Raw genomic sequence first — 19955 nt, 5'->3', positions numbered from 1 at the left:
ACATAATATATCATTAAATAGTTTTTTTTTCAATGTTGTTGTTGTTATCAATCAATTGATTGATATATCAATATTATCTCATCATCAGTGGTATAGTAGTAGTAGTAGTAGTCGGTTATCACATCCATCACCAACAGTGACAATGATGACAATGATATCACTATAGTGTTGCCACCGTTATTGAGGTAACGGTAGGTTTGATTTTGCGGTATAGACTTTCCCCTCATAAACATAAAAACCAATTGGTTTTATTGTCTTCATCGTAGTCATCATCATCAGTGTCACAGCTACTTAACCAGACCTTATAACCTACCAGTGCTGCTGCTGGTCATCAATCAATCAATCATCACATCAACCGACCGACCAAACCAACCAACCAAACAAACAGCCGCCGGCAGCCACTCAAGCCATACACCAGTAGATCCCACCAGTAAATGGCAATTATCGCCATCAATACCGCCGTTAGTCGTCGTACAGCTGTTGTCGCCGCCGCCGCCGTTATTGCCGTCATCACTGTCACTACCACTGCCGTTACCGCAGCCGCCGTTGTCGGCAGCAATACTAATACCAATACTACTACTACTACTGGTCGCCAATTATTATCGTTAAGCTCTTCCTTATCGTCGTCTTCGTTGTCATCGTCGGCGACCACTTCCGCCGCCGCCGCCAACTCTATCAATGACCACAAAAACAACAACAATGTCGTCGTCAACGATGACGACAATACACAACCGCCGCCGCCGACTACGGCCAACGATGAACACTCGACAACTATGCCTATATGGCTACAGATATCCGTATTGGTCCTATTGTTGGCCATGTCTGGACTGTTTTCSGGTCTCAATCTCGGACTTATGACACTGGACAAGAACGAGCTCAAGGTATTATTATTATTTGATATCGGGTGGCGGCCATAAACACAACCACCACCCGGTGCTCATATAGTAGTAGTAGTAATCGGGAGATAGACCTCTCACGGGTAATCGGGTACTAATCTCGACTCTCTCTCTCTCTATCTTAACAGGTGATTGAACGGTGCGGTACCGAACAGGAGAAGCAATACGCCCGCCAGATAACCCCGTCCGCAAACGTGGCAACTATTTGCTGTGTACGCTATTGTTGGGCAACGTACTGGTCAATTCGGCGCTGACCATATTCCTGGACGAGCTAACCAGTGGCCTGATAGCCGTTATTGCCTCGACAATGGCCATCGTAACGTTCGGCGAAATTATACCCCAAGCCGTATGCTCGCGACACGGTCTGGCTGTCGGTGCCCGTACCCTGTGGTTGACCTATTTGTTTATGGTCTTGACTTTTCCGCTGTCGTATCCGATATCGAAATTGTTGGACAAGATTTTAGGTTAGCTATGATTTTAAGTTTGTATTTGTTTTTTTCTGTGTGGGGTGGGGTGCGGAGGTGGGACTACCGATAATAATAATAGCATTTATTTTGTTAATTACGAGTAATTATTATTATCTGTAATAGTATTGATATTATTATTATTATTATTGTTAATATGGATCAAAAATTTGTGTGTATGTGTGAAATATTAATAATATTTTTAAAAATTTTATATWTATATTTTTAAATAGTTTTAATACTTAAAAACATTTTTTCCTAGTATTTAGTGATTTATAATAAAAAATATTTTTAGTATAGTATTATATCTCATTAATTAATGACACGTATTATCCCATGTATTGCCAAATAATAATAATATATAGATATTATTATTATTAATCATCAATATTATAAATCAATGAATTTATATTTTATTTATTTTTTTTTAGAAAAAATATATTAATAATAATAATTTAATTTTTATGTTATATACAGTTAGTTATTTGACTTATAAATATCACGTTCAGATTATTTTTAAAAATATTATAATTTGTTATAAAATATATTAAAAATTGCTTTACTCTTCAAAAAAAATTATGTCAATGTTATGAGTRTGTGTGTGTAAGTATGTATGTATGTRTGTGTGTGTGTGTGTGTGTGTGTGTGTATGTGTGTGTGTGTGTGTGTGTGTGTGTGTGTGTGTGTGTGTGTGTGTGTGTGTGTGTGTGTGTGTGTGTGTGTGTGTGTGTGTAGTACTGAATAATAAAGATATGAATAAATAATTTTTGTTAAAATTATAAATACAAAACAAATGCACAGACATTCATACAATTGATTTATTTAAATATCTATTTAAAAAAAAAAAATTATTGATTTTAATTAAATGAATTGATTTTTTTTTATTTATTTATTTTTTTAAATTTTCAGGCGAAGAGATCGGCAACGTCTACGACAGGGAACGCCTAATGGAATACATTCGGGTAACCAAAGATCACAATCGGTTAGACGCCGATGAAGTCAACATAATATCGGGTGCACTGAAACTGTCGAAAATGACTGTCGTCGAAATAATGACACCCATCAGGGATGTATTTATGCTACCCTACAATACCGTATTGAACTACGAAACCCTGACCCAGATAACCGATAACGGCTATTCGCGGATACCCGTTTACGAGTCGGATAAAAACAATGTTGTGGGTATATTGCATGCTAAAGATCTGGCCCTAACCGATCCGGACAACCAGATGCCCATCAAATCCATACTAGAGTTTTACAAACATCCACTGTATTTTGTTTACGAAGATGTTACCCTGGATATTATGCTCAATGAGTTTAAACAGGGTTAGTAGTAGTAGTAGTAGTAGTAGTAGTAGTAGTAGTAGGCACTGGTAGGTGATGGCCAGTCATCCATCAGCTGAGAGAGAGAGAGAGAGAGAGAGAGAGAGAGGGTATATCCACTCAGTGACCGTTAGTTACACACAAAATATATTTTGATATAATGCTTATCAAATAGGTTTTAAATACTATAATAACAGTATATATATATCTATTATCTACCTGTGCTAGTGGTGTATGTGTGTATTAGTTACTACATACCTATGATGCCGGTCATCTGATTAATCTCTCTCTCTCTCTCTCTCTCTCTCTCTCTCTCTCTCTCTCTCTCTCTCTCTCTCTATTACTTAATTAAAATTGTCTAACAATTTGCTAATCGTTATAATTTACAGGTAAATCGCATATGGCTTTTGTCCGGCGTATCATTGACGACGGTATCAACGATCCGGTCTACGAGTTGGCCGGTGTTGTGACTCTGGAGGACGTTATCGAAGAGCTAATTCAGGCAGAGATTAACGATGAAACAGATGTCGTCAGTAAGTAGTAGTAATAGTAGTAGTAGTAGTGGTAGTGATGGTAGTAGTCGTTCAAACAATTGGTTTTTAATTTTATTGTTGTTGTTGTTGTCTATCATGTGTTTTATGTGTGTGTTATTACGGTATTAGTATTAGTATTAATTATTTAATACCCTGGTATTTATAATCCAGAGTATTTTGTTTTATGTTTATTTTATTACCCCTTTTTTAAATAGGTATTAACTATTGTTGTTGTTGTATTATAATTATTATTTTAATTTTTTAAGTACAAAAAATATATATATATAATTTTTTTATTAATTAGTAGATAACAAACTAGTATTAGTTAGTAATTGTTTAGTTATTTATTGGTATTATAATTATTATTTTATTTTATGTTTTATTATTGCATTTATATAATCTTTTTATTTATTTATAGATAATTTAAATAATATTTTATTTATTTATAGATAATTATTTACTATATATTGTAGTTTATACCGGTATTAACCCAATATAGTGTATATACTRTATATATATATATATATATATATATATACTAACCAGTTCCCCCCCCCACCCAACCTACCAGTCCTATCATATGACACCCCCTCCTCCCCCCTATTAATATAATCACCCGCTTTAATAATAAAGATTTATTAGATTATTATTAATTTATTGTTAGATAACAAAAAAAATATATTTAATAATTTGATAGTCATCTATATATATATATATATATATATATTTATACGTCTATTATAATGTAATAATTAAAAAGTTATAAAAAATATAATCATATTTTTTATGGCCTACAGATTTAGTCATAAATTTAATTAAAACCCTTTTTTGATATTTATATATATATATATGTATTAAATAAGTATTATATTTATTAAAAAAAATAATTATCAATTAATAATTTATTAGTTGATAATTTTGTATTAAAAAACTTATGTTTTTTTTGCATTTAATACCAATTATATTTATTATTATGTTATTATTATAGTTATAATTGTGATAACAAAAATTTAATATACTTTTTAGTATTAATACCACTATTTAATTAATTTATTTGATAATTTAGTTTAGTTTTTAATGTTTTAAGTGTGTGTGAAAACTACAATAATAACAAAAATTTAATTCAATTAATCTCACTGTTGTTGTAGTATTTAATAAGTATTATCTATAACTTATATATATATATATATATATATATATATATATATATATATATTAAGTTAATTAAACTTTATTAATAGTTTAGTATAGTATAGTACAGTACGATATATAGTAATTATATTTAGTTTATTATTGATATTATAATACTTGAAAATTGATAATTTATATGTATTTGTTATGATTAATAACATAAAACACTTGTTATTATAATTCAAGTACTTTTTAAACACACACACACACATTAATCATTAGTTATATGTATGTGTATGTATGTGTATGTATGTGTATGTATGTGTATGTATGTGTATGTATGTGTATGTATGTGTATGTATGTGTATGTATGTGTATGTATGTGTATGTATGTGTATGTATGTGTATGTATGTGTATGTATGTGTATGTATGTGTATGTATGTGTATGTATGTGTATGTATGTGTATGTATGTGTATGTATGTGTATGTATGTGTATGTATGTGTATGTATGTTTATGTATGTATGTGTATGTGTATGTGTATATGTTTATGTATGTGTGTGTATATGTTTATGTATGTGTATTTGTGTGATTTTTGTGTTTGTGTGTGTGTGTCTATATGTATGTGTATGTGTTTATGTATGTGTGTCTGTGTATTTTTGTATGTACTGGTATAATGTGTTATCATAAAGTAAATAAAATTTATTTTGGTTTTCATATTTGTAATTAATTAGATTAGATAATTCAGTGTATTTCAAAAAGCAATTGCATTAATAATAAAAATTAAATAAAAAACGGTTTTTTTTATTAATTATTACCGGCAATGTGTCTATAAATAAATTTTTTAAAAATGATAATACAATTGACATATTGATTGTGGGGTTAATTTTGAATGTTATTTTTGTTGTTGGTTTATATTGTTTATCAATTGACTCAAATTTTTAGGTTTTTCCTTTATAATCCAAAATTTATTTATTTTTATTTTTGTTAAAAACATTAATTTATTATTAGTATTTAAAATTATTAGTAATTTTTGTTTAATTTATTATTATTAGAAATTTTTTTTAATCATTAATCCACAAAACAATTAAAAAACACAAATAAATTTTAATTATTAATTTTATAATTATATAAAAAAATTGTATTATAATTCTAATAATTAAATTTCTACACAAAAAATATCTATATATTTTATTTCTAATTGAAATTGTATTTTATTAATAATTTTAAAATTTTTTTACAATTTTTTTCAATTTTTTTAGCCGATAATCGACGCAAAATGAGGCGCAGGGATGCCTCCGCTCGACCTAATTATTCCGATTTTATTAAACTGGGAAATGATGTTTCATAATAATAATAATAATTAAAAAAATAGTAATATATAATATATAAGCTCACATTATATAAATAAATAAGTAATTAAATTATTTAAAACAAACAAAAAAGTAATAATAATATTAGTAATTTAAAAGATATTTTTAATATATATATATATAKATATATATATATATTATTAAGTGATATATAAAACTATTTAATTAATTTATTTAAACAAAAAAAAACAATACGAAATGTTAACTTAATTATTATTATTATTATCGATACAATACAGTATTATCTTTTAAAAAATAATTTATAAATAAATTAATATAAATATATATATATATATATATATATATATATATTGAATATATAATGTTATTATTATTATTATTTATATAAGTCACTGAAATTATTTATAATAAATAAAAAACTAAAAAAGCTATGTTAATGAAAAAAATATATAAACAATTTTTTTTGGTTTAAAAATAGATTTATTTTATTTTTTTATGAATACTAAATGAAAGTATAAATAAATAAATGAATGTTTTTTTTAAAAATATTAGCGATAATTGAATTATAAATATTTATAAATAAAATATATATATATAATTAAAAATTGTTAATTAATAATTTAAATGTTATATTAATATAAATTTTTGTGTATTAGTTATTTTATCAATTTAAATTAGCATGGTAATTTAAACAAAAAAAAATACTAATATATGATAATATTGTATTTGATTGATTATTGTTGAAAAAAATATAATTAAAAAAAATAATTAATTATAATTATCGCAATTAAATAATAATAAAATTATCAGATATTTCTAACTAATGACTAATTGGATAATAATTTAGTTTTAGTGTAGATTCTGTGCATAACTTTATCATAGATTAGTATATTATTATTATTATAATTATTTAATCAATAATATTTATATTTTTATCAAATAATAATTGCCAAATATATATATATAAACTAATATTTTAAATTATTTATTTATATTATTTATTATTATTATTTTTGTATATTAAAATTGTATTTAATTTTAACAATAATACTACTATACTAATAATAAATTGTTATTATATTATATTTCAAATTATTTTTTTAAAAACAATAATTGCATAATTGATGACAAATTGTAGAGCAATAATAATAATACCAGTAATCATATACAATATTACAAATAAAAAAAATAATTATATTTATTTATGTAAAAATACAGGTATATATATATAATTTATATGTAAAATAAAATTGGTATATGTATTGTATAATCAAAAAATAAAAATAAAAACAAAATTAATCAATTATTTAATAGCATATATATATATATATATATATATATATATATTGCACGCAAATTAGTTATTAAAAATATGATTATTATTAAATATATTGTTGATATAATATGCAAATTAAACTACAAGTAAAATATTATGACAACAATACATATATGATTACTACTACTACTACTACTACTACTACTGTATTGTCTTATAATATAATATAATAATAATAATATTATTATTACCCAAAATAGATATAAAAAAATATAATATATGATGATTTTTTAGTTGTAATTTTTTTTTATTATTTTATATATATTTTTTTCTGAAAATTTATTATGAAATAATTATATATTATAGTATCCATAGATACCTAATGTAAAAAATTTGACTAAACATTGCATAGTTTAATTGTCTTTAAAAAATTAAATAAAGCTTATATATATATACTGTATATTAAGTACTTTTAAGTGCACTAATTTACTAATGTACCAAGATAATTTTTTCAAATATAAATATTGAATAAAAATTGTTGAAATAAATTATTTTATTATTACTGTATTATATATATATATATATATTTGTTATTTAATTATAAATATAATAATTATTATGATTTTTATGTTGTTTGTAAATCTGCATAAATTTTTCAATAATAATAATAATAATGAAAATTATAGTTTTATAAAAATATTAATAATTATTATTAAAAATAAACAGTAACTTTAATAACAGTAATATTTAATTAATTAATTAATAGATTTTTTCTTATATTAGTTATAATTAATTGTAAAAAAAAATAATAACCAATTAATTAGTTGCAAATATTCTGTCGCTAATTATATTACCGTTAATCAAGAAAATGGTGACCAAAAACACCGGCGGACGAGTAGGTGATGTTGAAAGTGTCGGCACCGGCAGTGATGGTAAACCACAGGGTTATACTGATGAAGAAAAAGCTCAGATGAAACGTTTTACTAAGGGATCCATTGGACCGATGATATTGGGACAGTTGACGGCCGTTATTGTTATCATATTGACCGTAACCGATGTCATTGATTTCAGCAAATTGGTTGACATTGATATCGATTCATTGGCGGACATACAGTCCCGTATAGGGTATGTACTGTTTGTATGTATGTATGAGATTGAGAGAGAGATGAGAGAGAGATGAGAGAGAGATGAGAGAGAGATGAGAGAGAGATGAGAGAGAGATGAGAGAGAGATGAGAGAGAGATGAGAGAGAGAGAGAGAGAGATGAGAGAGAGATGAGAGAGAGAGAGAGAGAGAGAGAGAGAGAGAGAGAGAGAGAGAGAGAGAGAGAGAGAGAGAGATGAGAGAGAGATGAGAGAGAGAGAGAGAGAGAGAGAGAGAGAGAGAGAGAGATGAGAGAGAGATGAGAGAGAGAGAGAGAGAGATGAGAGAGAGAGAKAGAGAGAGAGAGAGAGATGAGAGAGAGATGAGAGAGAGATGAGAGAGAGATGAGAGAGAGATGAGAGAGAGATGAGAGAGAGATGAGAGAGAGATGAGAGAGAGATGAGAGAGAGATGAGAGAGAGAGAGAGAGAGAGAGAGAGTTTTCATAATTTTTCAATATTATTATTACTTTWTWTTATATATATATCCCACTTCTCGCCCCCCAAACAGCTATGTCCTACGCTATTCAACTACCGGTGTCCTATGGCTACTCCGGTGTTTATTTGCCGTAATGCTTGCACGGGTACTATCGCCGGCCATGGATCCCACTGCCGGTGCCGATCATCTGTTGACAACCAAAAAGAATGTCCTAAACAATTCCGTTGAACAGTTCATCCTATCATTCCTATCCCAACTGATACTTGTCCAGCATTTGACTAGTGAACAGACAGTCAAATACATACCTGTGCTGAGTCAACTGTTTATTATAGGTAGGGTTACGTTTTGGTTAGGCTATCCCAAGTATCGGTTGTTCGGGTTTATGCTGAACATTGTACCCCTGGTTATTACAATGGTCTACAATGCCTACAAATTTTACGAAAGCTATTTGTTTATATTTAATTAAAATTTAATTATAATTTAATTAAAAATTATAATTAATTTATTTTTTTAATTATCAACAAAATTTTATTTGTAATATATAATTGTAATTGTCAATTGTATTTATTTAATGTTAAAAATTAAGTTAATTTATTAATTATTAATTATTATATTTATTTATTATGATTATTATATTTATTAATTTATTATTAATTATTATATTTATTTATTATGATTATTATATTTATTAATTTATTATTAATTATTATATTTATTTATTATTTGTAATAAATTACTGTACTAATTAGTAAATTTTATTTTTTTTTAAATATTTTTAATGTAAAATAATAGTCTATATTCTACTGTAATTACAATATAATAATAATTAAAAAAAAAAGTTTTAATTTATTTAATAAAACAATAATTAATTAATTAATAAGTTTTTTTAAAAAATTTTTAAGGACGTACTTAATGTGTGTGTTTGTATTATAYATATATATATAGATGTAGTGCGGGTTAGCCCAACATTCATTGTTTATGTTTTCATAGATGTATTAGTGTGTGTTTGTATGTGTTTGTATACAGGTCGGCCAACATTACATTACATTTTACATACACACACACACACACATAGCTGGCAGTGCAGTCAAGTCCATAGTAAAGGAGATCTAATTAAAAAAAAATAAAAATTACTGTAAATTATAAGTCAAAAAAAAAGTTATTATTTTATTTTATTTTTTTTGCTATCAATTATTTACTATATTATTATTTATTTATTATTAGTATAACTATTATTATTTTTTTGTTAATTATTAAACTGATACGGTAACTTTTCATTGATATAATTTATTTTTAAATAAAATAAATATTTTTTTTTAACAAAAATAATATTAATAAATATATAACTTATTGATAGTAAAAAATAATAACAAATATTTTTCAACTTTCAAATAATTTTTTTAACAAAAATTAGTTAATTATTAAGAGTATAAATGTTTTAATGTTAAAATTTTAAAAAAATAAATATTTTTTGTTAACAAAAATAATATTAATAAATATATAACTTATTGATAGTAAAAAATAATAACAAATATTTTTCAACTTTCAAATAATTTTTTTAACAAAAATTAGTTAATTATTAAGAGTATAAATGTTTTAATGTTAAAATTTTTTAAAAAAAATTAGTTAATTAATTTTCAATCATTATAGTGTATAATTAGATTATAATTATTTTTTTTCAAAAAAAAACATTAATTTTTTTTATTTTAGTTTAAAATTTTTCTAATTTATTTATATTCTCTACTTTTATTTATTGATTTAATTAATTTTTTTTTAAATAAATTTTATCATCAATTAAATAGTTACAGTAAATTGATAATAGTATACAAAAAAAAAATATAATTAAAAACAAAAATTATTTTTTATTAGCTAATAGTATCTGTTTAACGTTAACGGGTATTTGTCGGACAATACGCTCATGTAGTCCAGCCCAGGCAGTAGCCCTACCCGTAGCCAACACACCCGTCTCGTTCATATACTGGCCGCTCAACGGTTCGTACGCTAACCGTTGGCCAAAAACATCGGTCAGTCGACCGCCAAAACATTCCAGTACTGCTTCCGCGGCACAGGTATCCCATTTTTTCGTACCCCTACTGGGAAATACATAGGCATGAGCTACGCCTTCCAGTACTTGTATGACCTTATGACCCGAACCGCCCACACGTAGGACTTGATCGGCTCCCAGTGCTTGCAAAGTATCAGTAATCGATTGATTACTATGCGATCGGGTAGTGGTCAGTATAAGTAGGCCGCCATCGGGTGGCGACCAATGTTCTACACCAACAACACTGTCGGGGGTAGACCTATCAGACCCCATATAGATCGGCCTAATCGCTGGTCGTCGACGGTTTGGTCGCTGTCGGTATCGTTGTTAAGGCCGTAAAACGGCTGATGTATAACACCGGCTACTGCCCGACCCCTGACCGACAGGCCTATCAGGACAGTCACATGTGTGAGTAGACCTTCGGTAAATTCGGCCGTACCGTCCAACGGATCGACCCATACGGTAATATCTTCGGGACGAACCATACGCCATTCATCCGGGCAATCGCACTGAAGTACCTGATCATCGCCGACGGTAACTATTGGCTGGTCTAACGGTCCATCATCGGCGTCGTCGTCTTCTTCACCGATTACCCGAACCGACGGAAACTGTCCTTTGATTGATCGTACGATCAATTGCTGTGATCGTCGGTCGGCTTCGGTTTGTAGATCTTTGGGTCCCGTTTTCTGCCGAACTCCCAGTTTACCCGATCGCCGAACTTGGCGGACAACGGCACCCGCTTGTCGGCTGCAGCTAACCGATAGGGCCAGTAGTTTGATGACCAGATTATCAGTATTAGTAGTATTATTATCTGTATTTTCACTCATAATTATTGTTATTAATAAAGTTATTAATTAAAAATAATAATTAAAAAAAAGTTTTGAATATAGTTTTTGAAAAAATAAAATATTTGTAAATTATATTAATATTTAGTTATTTTATAAAAATGTTATTATAATTATTATATATATATATATATATTTTGTTAGTTTAATAGTGTTTAGTAACTTTAAATAATAATACTAATAATAATAAAATATTATTATAATTATTAGTAAATTTTTTGTTATTGAAAAATTTAAGTTAAAATATTATTACTAGTAAAATAACATTGAATGATAATGGTGATGTATGCATATATTTTATTTATTTTTTTTTTAATTAAAAATAGGTTAAGTTTACATAAATATATGAATATATATTATAATAAAATTTTTTATATATACAGTTTATGATATTTGATTAATCATTTATCATAATAAATATTTAGTTATTTAGTTGAAATATCTAACTAATGTTAATGTTATTGTTGGAAAATATTTTTCTAAAAAATTTATAATAATATTTTAAATAAATTAATTAATATATTATTTATGTAATAATAATAATAATAAATATTTTTTTTACATTAATTTGTAATTTTAATTTAAAAAAGGGATCTCAAAAAATAAAATATATTATATTAGTTTTTCAAAAAATAATTTTATTTAAATTATTAAATTTATCTAGCATAGTTAATCTAATTTTATAATAATAATAATGTATTATAAAAATAAAAATTACATAATTTAACAGAAATATTTTTTCTCATAAAAAATAATTAATAATTAATATAAAAATTATTAATAATAGATAATTAAATAAAAATAATCTTATTTTCAATTTAAAAATTAAATCATGTTTATATTTTGTATAATTAATTAATTAATTTAGTTAATAGTTATTATTAAACTAAAAATTACAAACATTTATCATTTAAAATAATTTAGTATTTAATATGATTAATAATAATAATAAATAAGTTTCAACTAATAATAATAAGTAATATTAAAAAAACATAATAATGTATTTATTAGAAAAATAAAAATTACATAATTTAACTGAAATATTTTTTTATCATAAAAAAAATAAATAGAAAAATATTAATACTGTATTTTWTATATATAAAAAACAATCAGGTGATTTCTAATTATAATACAATATTTTTTTTTTTACAATTATTAATCAGTTAGATATAATATATTTTAAATTATATATATATATATATATTAATAATTTAATTATAATMTATCTGTATATTAATTATGTTATTTAAAAGGCACTTAATGTTGCAATTATTTCTCAATTACTGTACTTTTTTTAATAGTTGCTTTTTATAAACTAATGATTATATTATATATATTATAAAATACTAGAAAAATAATGTGATTAAAAAAACTAATCTATAGATAAAATAATGTATAAATTATATATAAAAAGAGAGAAAATAATAATAATTAAACTTTAAAAATCACAATTGAAATTAATAAACTTATTTTTTTTAATTGTGTTAATTATTTTCACAATTTATTTTTAATATATATATATATAAATATAAATTGTATAATATGCAAAATTTAACTAGATCACTTATAGTATTATTGGTGCTATACTATGGCACTGTTAGCTCAATTAGTTTAGATGACAGTAGTAACAGTGGTGCTGATGCTGGATCTAACTGGGCTGTAGTAGTATCGGGTGCCGATACCTGGTTCAATTATGATATGCAAGTATGTACAGTTAGATATATCTATATAAAATTATTACCTAGGATATATTTGTTTTAATTTAACTAACTTGTCTATATATATCTATATTAGGCCAGTACCTATCATGTCTATCAATTTTTACTATCAAACGGTATACCCGAAGATCATATAATAGTTATGCATACGGACGACATTGCCTACTATAGTAGAAATCCGACACCAGGTGTTGTTATCAATGAACCAAACGGTACGGATGTCTATCACGGTGTGCCCAAACATTATACAGGAAAAGATGTCACTCCCCAGGTATCTATGTGTATGTGTGTGTGTGTGTGTGTATGTRTGTGTATGTGTATGTATGTATGTGTGTGTATGTGTGTGTATGTGTGTGTATGTGTATGTATGTGTATGTATGTGTGTGTATGTGTGTGTATGTGTGTGTATGTGTGTGTATGTGTGTGTGTGTGTGTGTGTGTGTGTGTGTGTGTGTGTGTGTGAGAGAGAGAGAGAGAGAGAGAGAGAGAGAGAGAGAGAGAGAGTGAGAGAGAGAGAGAGAGAGATTTTAGTTGATTTTATGATTTTTAYGATAATTTTGTTGTTGTTGTTGTTATTGAATAGACTTTCCTTAAAGTATTGAAAGGCGATGAGGAGTTGGCTAAACAGGGACGTCGTGTACTGAAAAGTGGACCAAACGATAACGTTTTCATCTATTTCAATGATCACGGAAGTGATGGTAAGTGAGGCTAACACAAAAATTGAGCTAGCTAGTTTTTTATTTATTTATTATTTATATAGCTATTTTATATATATATATATATATATTTTTAAAATAAAATAATTTGATATAAAATAAAAACTAATTATTATTATTACGGGTATTATATACTATAGATTTAATATGCTTTCCCAATGGCTATCTCTATAGTAATCAACTAAATGATGCCTTAAAATATCTGTTTGATAATAAACGTTATGCAAAACTTGCCTTTTATTTGGAGGCTTGCGAATCGGGTAATTAAAAATTTAATTTAATTTAAAAATTTAAAAAATTGAATTTAAAAAAATCTATATTTAAAAAAAATCATATCATAGGCTCAATGTTTGCCAAACTATTGCCAAACAATACCAATGTCTACGCTATAACATCGTCGTCGCCAACTGAGCTATCCTGGCGTATGTACTGCGATTCAGTACTGGGCAGTTGTCTGAGTAGGTGTTCCCCTCTCCCACCCCACCCCTCCCCCCCAATTCCCTGTGCCATTGTTATTAACAGTCATTTTTTTTTTAATTAGACGATCATTTTACCTATCATTGGCTATTGCATAGCCAGTCGCACGATATGAGGACAACCACACTGGACGACCAGTTCAAGTATATGGCCGCCCATTGGAATACAACATCAAGGAAAGGGTCATATCATGTACAACATGCCCAACAATATGGCGATCCATCGGTAGCCAAATTGCCACTGTCACAGTTTATGGGTATATAAACAAATAGATAAATTATTATTATTATTATCATTATAAACTTATTATTTTTTTTAACTTTTTTAGGATATAGCAAAAAGTCTAACATACAGGTGCTTAACGATAATAATAAAGTTAATGGAGGAGCTGTTGTGTCCAGTCGGGAGGTACCCATGTATTTGTTGAACCGTCAGATACAGCAAACTATTGATATCAATGAAAAGCATAGGTATATATCTATTGTACATATTATTATACACACAGAAAAATAACAAAAATATTTTATATTTAATTATTAATTAATTTTTTTTTTTTTGAATAGACTTATTAAACAATTGAATCAACAATTAAATGGCCGTCAATTAGTTGATAAACATATTGAACAATATGTTAGAAATTTATTACAAACTTTGAAACCGACGCTAACTAATGATAAACTGATTGGACTATTGAATGTTAGACAACAAGAGTTATCATCGGATAATAGACAGTGTTATCATCAGTTTGTCGACACATTTCATGTGAAATGTTTTAATTTAAATAAGGTTTTRGTATATATTTTTTTATATATAAATAATAGTTTGAGGAAAAAATATTTATTTATTTTTTTATTATTAACTAATTTTAAAATATTTTTTTACAGAATCCTTATGTTTTGGGAAAACTGTTTGTTTTTGTCAATCTATGCAATGAATTGATGGACACATCGATGACTACAACAACAACTGCTGTCAAACAATTGAGTCAATACTGCGATACAAATGCATTGAATGAAATTGATATTAATATTCAATAAATTAAAAAAAATAAAATAATTTGTTAATTGTTTTGTCTTAATAAATAAAATAATGTAATTTTTTTTTTTGAAAATACAAATTAACATTAATATTGTTTGAAAATAAAATTATTATTATTTTTGTTATTATTAATATTAATATTAATAATAGATAAATAAATAAATAAAAAGTAATTATTTAAAATTTATTTATGTTTTTAGTTAATTAATTATTAAACTAATTAAACTTATAATAAATTAAGTAAATATTTATTTTTTAATTTGAATTTTTTAATCATAATATTATTTATCTAAAAAATATATTATTTACTATATGATTAATATTTTTTGTTTTTTATTTTTAATGTAACTATTTTTAATAATTTTATACATAGCATGTTAATTATATTGAAGTAATTTTATATAATTATTATATAACTTTTAATTTGTGTTACTTTTTTAAAAACATTATTATATTAATCAAAACAACATTGTTGTTATATTTATTAATATTAATTAAGTTAATAATATTTTTGATTTTATATAAAATTATTTATTAATTATAGTTATAACAAAAATTTATTTTTTTTAAAAATTATATTTAATTTGTTTAAAAATCATTTAAGTTTTTTTATTGTACTATTTGTTACATAGGATACTTACCCCACTTAAAGTTAGGTAGTATTTATATCTCAAATTGATTTATTAATTTATTAAACAAAATAATAATAATAATATGATATGATATGATATACTTGTCCTTTAAGTAGGCTATAGCTGTGCTAATAAAAACACATACAAACAGCTGATTATTATTTAAGTTATAATAAGTGGCATGTATTTCATAAATTAATTGTAAAACAATGAAATCTATATATTTATAATATATATCTATATATAGTATATGTATATATATATATCAATAATAAATACAAAGTGCTCAGGCTAAAAATTATCAATTTAGGAAATTCCCTTATTATTATTATTACATTATTTTCTAAAAAAATAAATATATTTTTTGAAAATATAGAAATTTAAAAAATAAATAAATATTATTTGATAAACTTATTTATTAATAAATAACTATATTAATTATAGATATATATTATTAACATTTAACATATATCATAATAATTATAAAATAAGTATATAAATAAAAATTGTTATTTTCAAAAAAAATATTAATTAGAGAAAATATATAAAGTAATTGAACAGTAATTATAAATGTTACTTGATAATTGTTTTTTATAGAAATTATTGCAAAATTATTAGATTATTAAATAAAATAGTAAATAATAAACTTGAAAAATATGAACTTGATAAATTATTATTATTATTATTATTATGGTATCAATTTTATTTATAAATTTATCAAAATAAATAGTAAACTATTAATTAATTAATTAATTAATATTATAGTATATTACATATATATATATATATATATATATATATATATATATATATATATATATATATATATATGTCAATACAGTATATGTATAACTGTATCCAAGTATATAAATATAGCTTTTAAAAAAATTATTATTTTAAACAAACAAAAATGTTCAAGCTAACAATATTAGTAGCGATTACCTACCTGTGCTGCTCAATAGCCAGTACAGTACCCGTCGACAATACCAATGACCCGGAGTTCAATGGTGCCAATTGGGTAGTACTAGTGTCGGGTGCCGACGGTTGGAGCAACTATGATATGCAGGTATATATATATATATATATATATTAATTAATTAAAACTAATTTTAGCCAGTTTATTTTTATTCAAATAAAATTAATTAATTATTGTTTTACACTATTATGTCATATGTAAGGCCGGTATCTATCATTTGTATCATTTTTTCCTGAACAACGGTATACCCGCTGATCATATAATAGTGATGCATACCGATGATATTGCCAATGCTGCCCGTAATCCACATCCCGGTGTTGTTATCAACTATCCCAATGGTACCGATTATTATGGAGGTGTACCCAAACATTATACGGGAAAGGAAGTCAATCCCAAGGTATGTTTGATAGGGGAGAGGGTTTGAGCCCATACATACATATTGATTAGTCAGAGAAGCTGAGAGAGAGTTAGAGAGAGTGAGTGAGTGAGTGAGTGAGTGAGTGAGTGAGTGTGTGAGTGAGTGAGTGAGTGAGTGAGTGAGTGAGTGAGTAAATATATTTAAAAAAATTTCAACTTTTATGATAAATTAAAAAAAAAATTTTTGTTGTTTTTTTATATTAAAACAGAATTTCCTTAAAGTACTGAAAGGTGACGAAGAGTTGGCCGCTGAGGGAAAGCCTGTACTGAAAAGCGGACCAAACGATCACGTGTTCATACATTTCAATGATCACGGAAGTGATGGTATGATATATTATAATAATAATAATAATAATAATTAAATACATATTAATTAATTAATTTATTTATTTATACAGATTTAATATGCTTTCCCAATGAATATATGTATAGTAAAGACTTAATTGCAGCCCTAAAATCTATGCACGAAAACAAACAGTACGGGAAACTAGTTTTTTATCTTGAATCATGTGATTCAGGTATGTATAATATATATATATAAATAATTTTTAAAAATAACCTAGTTCATTTTAATCATAGTAATTAAAAATTATTTTTAAAAATTAGGCTCAATGTTCGATAAAGTATTGCCCCAGGATATCAATGTCTACGCTATTACGTCATCAAAACCGGGCCAACTATCGTGGCGTATGTTTTGCGATTCAGAAATATCCACGTGTTTGAGTACGTAATTTATTTTTTTTAATTGACGTAATTTATTAAAATTGACGTAATTTATCTCTAATTTACGTAATTTATTAAAATTGACGTAATTTATGTATGTATGTATATATATAATATATATTTTTGCATGAATATATAGATGATCATTTTACCTATCATTGGATGTGGCACAGTGATGATCATGATTTGACCAAGGTTACCCTTGATGAACAATATCAGTTTATTGCCAACCATACCAATACCAGTTCCTATATTAAGACACCCTATCATAATCTACAACAATCCCAACATTATGGTGACCTATCTATTGCCAAATTACCTGCCTCACAATTTATGGGTAAGCTAGCTGATGGATAAACAAAAATCACTCACTCACTCACTCACACACACACCCACTCACTTAAACATAAAATTAATTTTATAAAAAATTAAATTTTAAGGTAAAAACAAAAAGTCTGGACAATCATCGCCAGTAAAATTCAATTACGAAAAACATCAGAATTCAGGGGCAACTGTACCCAGTCGTGAGGTTGAACTGTATTTGTTGAACAGGAAAATCAATACAACTGTCGATGTCGTCGAAAGACAAATGTATAGAAAAAAAATAATTTTTATATTTTATATAAAAAAATATGTTTTTAATGCAAATTATTTTTAGATATATCGATGAATTGGATAAACAATTAAAAGGCCGTCAATTAGTTGACAAACATATTGAACAATACGTAAGAAATTTATTCAACAATTTATTGTCAACTTATCTGACAAACGATGAAATGAAACAACTATTGAATGTTAGACAAGAGTTATCATCGGATAATAGACAGTGTTATCATCAGTTTGTCGACACATTTCATGCGAAATGTTTTAATTTAAATAAGGTTTTTGTAATATTTTTCTTTATATAATAATATTTTCAGTAAAAATATTTATTTATTTTTTGATAATTAACTAATTTTTTAAAATATTTGTTTATAGAATCCCTATGTTTTGGGAAAACTGTTTGTTTTTGTCAATCTATGCAATGAATTGATGGACACATCGATGACTACAACAACAACTGCTGTCAAACAATTGAGTCAATATTGCGATACAAATGCATTGAATGAAATTGATATTAATATTCAATAAATTAATAAAAATAAAATAATTTGTTAAATTGTTTTGTCTTAATAAATAAAATTACAGTAATTTTTAAAAAAAAATACAACTTAATTAGTAATTAACTAAATTATAATTATAGTTAGAAAATTATTAATTATCTTATTTTATTTTTTTTGTTTAATAAAGTTTAAATTAATAATTAAATATCTAATGTTATCATTAATATTGCTGTCAAACAATTGAGTCAATACAGCTACACAAATGCATTGAATGAAATTGATATTAATATTCAATAAATAAATTAATTTGTTAATTGTTTTGTCTTAATAAATATATAAAAATTATTTTATAGATTATAATTAGTACAATAATATTAGTTATAATAATAATAATTAAATAAAACTATAAAAATAATTTATAAATTTTTATTAAAATTATAATTTTTATTCTAGAGATTAACTAAAAATAAAGTTATATTATATATTATAATATAATATAATAATATAATTTATACTTTATATTTTTTAAAAAAAATATAAAGTATTGCAAAACAGTTTTAGTAAAAATAATAATATTAATCAATATTTTTAAGTACTTTTAGAGCATTTTTTAATCTATTATTTAAAACTACAGTAAAACTAATAATAATTATTATTTTATAATATTATGGTTACGCTCCGGGAGATACACTTACCAACAACAACAAAAAATATTATTTTTATCAATCA

General features: G+C 25.2%; 2 protein-coding genes and 1 pseudogene across 2 annotated transcripts; 2 read left to right on the top strand and 1 right to left on the bottom strand.

Annotated features, from left to right (window-relative positions):
* Window positions 1–5731, top strand: LOC128953237 (metal transporter CNNM4-like). Its single transcript, XM_054298713.1, is given in 6 exon segments — window positions 1–881; window positions 1025–1073; window positions 1076–1360; window positions 2270–2686; window positions 3073–3216; window positions 5610–5731. Coding segments are annotated over 6 exon segments (1431 nt in total). The 5' UTR covers window positions 1–434; the 3' UTR covers window positions 5699–5731.
* Window positions 5732–10392: 4661 nt separating this feature from the next.
* On the bottom strand, window positions 10393–11350 carry LOC128953356 (3'(2'),5'-bisphosphate nucleotidase 1-like; annotated as a pseudogene).
* Window positions 11351–12870: 1520 nt separating this feature from the next.
* On the top strand, window positions 12871–19319 carry LOC128953354 (uncharacterized). The gene is made up of 18 exons (XM_054298839.1): window positions 12871–13130; window positions 13221–13415; window positions 13728–13842; window positions 14001–14120; window positions 14202–14318; window positions 14402–14593; window positions 14666–14807; window positions 14901–15123; window positions 15222–15362; window positions 16906–17073; window positions 17186–17380; window positions 17610–17724; window positions 17799–17918; window positions 18007–18123; window positions 18263–18460; window positions 18564–18714; window positions 18782–19004; window positions 19102–19319. Exons 1-18 carry the CDS (start codon window positions 12969–12971, stop codon window positions 19252–19254), a joined length of 2847 nt encoding a protein of 948 aa, XP_054154814.1. The 5' UTR covers window positions 12871–12968; the 3' UTR covers window positions 19255–19319.
* The last annotated feature ends 636 nt before the right edge of the window (window positions 19320–19955 follow it).

This window comes from Oppia nitens, unplaced genomic scaffold (genome assembly GCF_028296485.1).
Source record: "Oppia nitens isolate AA-2021 unplaced genomic scaffold, nextdenovo-longstitch-racon4-pilon3 scaffold21_pilon_pilon_pilon, whole genome shotgun sequence".
NCBI lineage: Eukaryota > Metazoa > Arthropoda > Arachnida > Sarcoptiformes > Oppiidae > Oppia > Oppia nitens.
The sequence above is the reverse complement of the archived record's forward strand: the minus strand, read 5'-3'. Positions and strand labels throughout refer to the sequence as shown.

What these genes read in the sequence shown, in the direction of transcription:
- LOC128953354 (XM_054298839.1), top strand. Translation starts at nt 12,969, where the DNA reads ATGCAAAATTTAACTAGATCACTTATAGTATTATTGGTGCTATACTAT. An exon ending in GAAAAGATGTCACTCCCCAG is followed by an intron (nt 13,416 to 13,727) that starts GTATCTATGTGT and finishes GTTATTGAATAG; the next exon opens with ACTTTCCTTAAAGTATTGAA. An exon ending in CAATGATCACGGAAGTGATG is followed by an intron (nt 17,725 to 17,798) that starts GTATGATATATT and finishes TTATTTATACAG; the next exon opens with ATTTAATATGCTTTCCCAAT.